This window comes from Fusarium falciforme, chromosome 2, assembly GCF_026873545.1.
Source record: "Fusarium falciforme chromosome 2, complete sequence".
In the NCBI taxonomy this organism is placed as follows: Eukaryota; Fungi; Ascomycota; class Sordariomycetes; order Hypocreales; family Nectriaceae; genus Fusarium; species Fusarium falciforme.
In genome coordinates, this window is record NC_070545.1 from 1,924,319 (window position 1) to 1,930,318 (window position 6,000).

At 56.7% G+C, this 6,000-nt stretch overlaps 1 protein-coding gene across 1 annotated transcript; it reads right to left on the reverse strand.

Moving 5' to 3' along the window:
* Positions 1-1,121: 1,121 nt before the first annotated feature.
* NCS54_00255500 (DNA-binding protein creA) lies at positions 1,122-2,615 on the reverse strand (the record flags this gene model as incomplete). Its single annotated transcript, XM_053148152.1, has 1 exon — positions 1,122-2,615. The coding sequence occupies exon 1, from the start codon at positions 2,364-2,366 to the stop codon at positions 1,122-1,124; it is 1,245 nt and encodes a 414-aa protein (XP_053004127.1). The 5' UTR covers positions 2,367-2,615.
* Between the last annotated feature and the right edge of the window lie 3,385 nt (positions 2,616-6,000).

The following is a 6,000-nucleotide window of genomic DNA, read 5'->3' on the forward strand; positions in this document are numbered from 1 at the left end:
AGCCGCCCATCTGGGCTGGCTGAACGCCTCGCTGGCCCTGCTACCCAAACAGGCCAAACGACATGCCAAAGCGCGAGTTGCCTGGCCCAAGGTGTGCTCGCTAGCTACAGCACCTCAACTTGACTTTTCTGCTTTCCCTTTGGTTCTCCCCGGACCTGCTCCCCCGTTTGAGTAAGGACCCGATCCAGATTCCAACCCTCCAGCTGCGGTTCCGCAGGGTTGTCCATCCGATCTGATCTGGGTGCTCCCTCCCACAGTGTCTCCCTCCGTCTTCATTATGTCACACGAGGCGATCCTGACGTCGGTCACCGGGACAGGTTGTTTACACATGTTGGATCAAGTGCTTGCCATTCCAAATCACACAGGTCAGATCACATCAAGTCAAGTCAAAGCAACAAAGTCACAGGCCAGGTCAGGGTTGAGTGGGTAAAGCTCGAGCTAGTTTGCTTTGCATGCGCTGCGCTGCGTCTATCTATTACCATACATCATACACTTGGTTCGTAATTCTCAGGAGAGCAAAATCCCCCCGGGGGCACGTCTCCGCCCATTATGCCGACCCCCCGATACTGCAACCCCTGGTCGCCATTAGTTATCTTTCAGACCCTCTGCCAAATCATACATTTAGTGCCGAAGCAATAGAAGTGATCCCGCACATTGAACAAGAGAAGGAAGACATGAACATTAGACATTTGACATAAAATTTTTGTTTGAATAGACAGGAGTCGAGTTTTTTGTCTCAAGAAATAAAAAAGAAAGGGAAAAAAACCAGCCATGGATATCGAAATAGACTCTGCTTTTCCGGTCGAGGTATGGTGGCCCCAACAGCCCCGAGGCAAGCCCGAGGGAAAAATCCAAGTGCTCCGCAATTCGAAATCTAGTTTCTGCCGCCCCCCATAGAGGGCGGGACTCATGTTGGAACCAATGTCCGCCGCCCCTGGAGAAAAATGCCTGCCTTCTTTCGTTTCACAAGTGCCGCCCAAGTCCTGGAGTGCTCAATCCTGTGTTTGAGATGATGAAATTCGATTGCCATGTAGTAACCCGTAAACGCCGTCTCTTTCTATACCTCTATAACCCATATTGTTCGTCATCATGTCGTGCGAGCTGCGAAGCAATCGTCTGTCCTACATCCGATCCATGAGATCGCCGCCTGCCAGACTGTTGGCGCCGGAGCTCCTGCCGCTGTGGCTGAATCCGTTATCCGAGAGCAGGTCCTGGACTGCTACCTTGGGGACCTGGGGAACGGGGAGCTTTCGCTGAGATCCGTCTGGCCGGCTGATGATGTCCGTCAGGGACATTCCAGTGGCGCGGGGAGCAGAAGCGGGAGGAGGTCCCTGAAGGTGGTGGTTCTCGAGATGAGGCTCCATAGGGGCCAGAGCAGGGGTCGTGTTGTGCTGGAGAGACAGGTTCCGGAGGCTGGGGAGCTCATAGCCGGAGAAAGGTCGCAGGCGAGGAGAGTGAGCGGGAGTGGCGATGGGAGTGTGGTCGGGAGTAGGAGACAGAGAGTCGTGGGAAAAGGTTGGCGAAGAGGGAGCCGTCGAGTTGGGGGAGTTGGGCCGCGACCTCTTGGAGTGTCGCATAGCGCCCGAGTAGTGGTCGTCGTTGGGCTCATCGTTGGAGTGAGAGCGCGACATGTGGTAAGAGGAGAGCGTTGGGAGGTGGCCTCGGGAGCTGTGCATTCCGTGGCTGTAGTAGGGGTGGTGACGCGAGTTGTGGTGAGGAGGAGCAGTGAGGGTCTCACGCTCAACCTGAGTAGCGGCCTTGGCCAGCATGGAAATGTCACCACTTCGGTTGTAGTGAACAGCCGAGACGGGAAGAGCAAATGTCGAGTAAGAGTGGGGAGGAGAGACATTGGGGGAGGCCAGAGTGGATGTGGGAGCAGAGCGGATGGTCTTGGGAGCGGGAGGCGGCGCCATCATTCCATCGGGAAGCATGTGAGGCGGGAGGCCCTGCTGCTGGTGCATCTGATGCTGCTGTTGTTGCTGGTGTTGCTGAGCAGCCTTGTTGCCTCTCCTCGAGTTAGGGTTGTTGTGAATACGGGAGTGGCGGGTGAGCTCATCAGAGCGAGAGAACTTCTTGCTGCAGCCAGGGAACTGGCAGGCATGAGGCTTCTCGCCAGTGTGAGTGCGGATGTGTCGAGTCTGATGCTCGAGACGGTGGAAGGCCTTGTCGCAGAGAGGGCACTTGTAAGGTCGAGGCAGCTCGTTGGAGCTCTCTGAGGCCTGGGCACCCGGGAGGGGCCCGTTGGGCTTGATAACAGTGACTGCTGCGGTTGCCATCTCGACGTCGCCCTGTTGGGGTTTCTCGGGTTCCGTATCAGCCGACGCTGTGGGATTCAGTAGGTTGGAGAAATCCAGTGCTCGTTGCATGTGATTCGACTGGTGGTGGACCCAACGCTCAACGTGATAGAGGTTATCAAGATTGGCGATGTCGGTGGATAAGAGTCCAGAGTCGAGAGCTGATATAGCGATCGTTGATGTGCAGTTTGGGTTGCTGGTGTATTGGGTGATTGTTCTTGGACCGAAGTCTCTGAAGCTGATGCTGATGCAGGTTGGTGGAGGAGTCAAGTTCCGGGGAAGCTGGAGGATCTGGCGTAACGATTTGGAGAGAACGGGAATCTGGAGTGAAGGAGGGGACGGGGGGGATCCAATGGTTATAAAGAATGCCGGGCTCGGCCGGGTCGGTACTAGAACACGCACTGCGACATCGAGACGGAGAAGGACGAGCGAGTGAACGGAGCGGGTGGAGGAGGGTGGAGGGTGCGTGGAGGGGGGAAGAAGGAACGAGGGACGGGAACAAGCAACCCACGCACACACGCCTTGCCTAGATGCACGCCCCTGCACCCCACGCTTGCTTGTAGGCACCGCCCGAGGGTACCTGAGCCCGCCTTGTGCCAGGCAGCGGTAAAACAGGAGCGCCCTCAGGGCCAGCAGGGCAGGTCACTAGAGGACTAGGGGGTTGGTCCGGTGCACCGCTACAGCTACAGGGGAATGTCAATGTCCAGTGGGTTTGTTCAGTGAGTGGAGTGCCCCGTGGGTGGCCCCCTTAGTGGGCTCTCACAGTTTTTTTTTTCCCTCTTCACCTCAAGCACGCAAGAGCCATACAAGCCAATGGAGGGTCCACTCAGACGAAAAAATGAGGGGTGATCTTATGAGCGTGGGAGGGCAAGTAAGGAAGGGCGTGTGGGGCGTGGGGCGTGGACTGTACGTACCTTCCTGCCCCTCCGCTTTTCTGGCTCGTCACTGCCTTACCCCAGCGGGAGAAGCAGGAGGCTCCAATGGAAGGTGTGATGAGGTCTTCCACTGGAAACCTGCGCTGGGGCTCTGGAACAACTGGAAACCTGGATGCCCCGTTTCTTCGGGCCTTATCCTGGGGGGCATAACGGGGCGAGCAGCAACAGATGAGGAAGGAAGAAAATCAGAGTTACAGAGACCCAATGTACGTACGACTCCAAGCCTCGTCCAACCCTTCCATTGCAAGTTGCCTCCTCATCTCCCTCGGTACAACATTGAGAAAACTTTCATGATCCGCCCCCGGAGACAAGAGCGAACGAAACGAGTCACGACCAGTGTCGGGACGACAACGACGGATGAGCTGGGGATTTGGTACGGCCACCCCTCCCGAGATGGCCTTTCGACCGCGGAGTCCACCCCTCCGCGCCGACCATCCTCCGAGTCTCTCCCCATCTCTGGGATCCTCAATCTTTTGGCCTCTGTTTGCGCCCGTGGAGTCCCCTCCCTCCTCGAGAGGACAAGACTCGGCCTCCACGCCCCGAACGCCGACCTCTCACCTTCGTCCTGGGATGCCGACCTGGAGAGGCGTGTGGAGTTTGCTCTTCGCCCTCTCGTTCGCCCGCTTGGTCCTTGGGTCCCCCCCCCCCAGCCCATCTGGCCGCCGCCAATGCCCGAAGAGGTTCGACGGTGAGACCTTTCGCCCACCCTTCTCTCGCTCCACTTCACCGTGGGCTTCCTCTCGCTGTGAGCGCTGTAGTTTTTTTTCTCTCTCTCTCTCTCTGATAGCCGGCCCGGCGCGTGGGGCACATCAGGCCTCTTGCTCATGTCGTGCTCGACTGATTGGTCTCCATTCCATGAAGCGGCTCCGACTGCCCCCTTTGATCCTTTTTTTTCTCGGTGATTTTTTTGCTCAGAGCCCTCAAGCCCTTTTCGGTTTTTACGGGACCTGTACCGAAACGTTATGCGACCGCCACGTTGACCTGTGGTTGTCGTCTTGTTGAGGCTGGGCTACTGTGCTGTAAGCTGAGCTGAGTTGGCATGGCATGGCAGTGGTTGCTTTCAAACATGCCATTCGTGAATAATTCGTGTTGCCATGGCTGTGCGCCTTGGTAGGCAAAGAAGACGCAATTGCGTGTCGATCTCCTGTATCAGGCATATTGCCCATTCTGTGCGGCGCTGTTGTCATGCTCTGCCATGCATTTCGCCTTGGTATGAGTAACCGTGGTGAAGAAGTGCTCCTCAGCGTACGTAATCGCCCGTCTGCAACGTCGGACCTGTCCTCGATCCCATCCATCATGCCATGCTAATGCCAATGCCAATGCCAATGCCACGCAACGACACTCCCCCAGTCAAAGCCAGTCTCTCCGTTTCTCCGTCTTCTGATGCTATCGTGCTAGCTAGTCTCAGAGCAAAGCTCCAGTGGGACCCTCCTCTTTCTTCTCCTCTTCTCAGGTGGACACTGCGCTAGGGCTGTCCTGGATGGCGTTGATTACTTCCTGGTTGGGACCTCACGATGCTTCAGAAGTGCCACTACCCCGTCCCAGGGTCGATTGGCATTGGTTTCTCATTATCAATCGATCCGGCCTATCTTTACTTTTTCTTATTGCCCCCTTCGGCAATACTTTTGTGTCCCTGTTGTTGCTGCCGGCTAGCAGCCCTTCAAAGGGGGCTATAGCCTATCCCGCATGACAGTATCCTCCCTACCCCAGGTTACCACAAGTCCACACACACTTTTACCCCCGGATTTGGGGCAAACTCTCTCGTGACATGATCAGCCGCAGGTCCAGATCGTTGTGACCGGCTCAAGAGGGGAGGACGTCCTGGTCTTGGTTGCCAGATCCAAGCAGAGGAGAGCCAGGCTCGAAAATAATTACGCGAACAAATAATCGAGCGACATCGCAGGGCAAAAGCTTCGGGAGCGAGTCCGATTGTGGGGTATCTGCTCCCACAACACCAAAGGGCGCCACGGCCGGGCTTTCACCACTTCAGGCCGAACCATGATAAGCCCGCTTAGCCTGAGCTCCGGCATCAAATCACCAGACAGACCCTTACTCCGGACTTGTCAGTTGTCTAAACTCCAGATTCCTCCTGAACCCCTCCCGGGCCGTACTCTCTTTTTCTGGGGAGCCACGAGACCGGCGCAAGTCCATCCCATCACCATCAGGTTGTTGGCCCCAGTGTAATCGGGCCATTCAACGCGATAAGCGCGCTCCCCAGAGTTCCGCCTTAAGCCGTCGTCTGGGGGGAAGGGCTTTGCAAGGTCTCGAGTGCATCATCCTCGAGGTCGCTATCGTCAGTCGCGTGCTGCTTGGTATTCGCTGCTTGGTATTCCGGGGCCGGTCCCTTCCAGGGGGAGATAGCCCCATGAGGCGTCCCCATGAGGCCCAGTTCCAAGACATGGTTCCAGAGGTTGATTCGCCTCCTCATAGTTCTGCCAGCTTCCTCATGTCCGCCCCATCCCCGGGCAATACCCTCGGTCTAAGCCAAATCAAATGAGCTGCTCTGTCTGTCTGCCGCCCTCTCCTCTCTCACCTGCCGTGTCTGCGGGCCGTCCAGCCCAGGCCTATCTTGCCCATCTCCGCAATCAACTTCATCACGAGATAAGTCGAGATCCATCCAGAGATTCGAGACTGCTCCTCTTCCCCTCTTCCCCCCTCTTCACATCTCCATATCTCCAGGTTGCGGCTGCGGCTACGGTACAGCGGATGGACGGCAACGTCTTCCCCAGATTCCAGGCTTCAGGAGTCAGGTCTGGTGTCGGACAATGAAT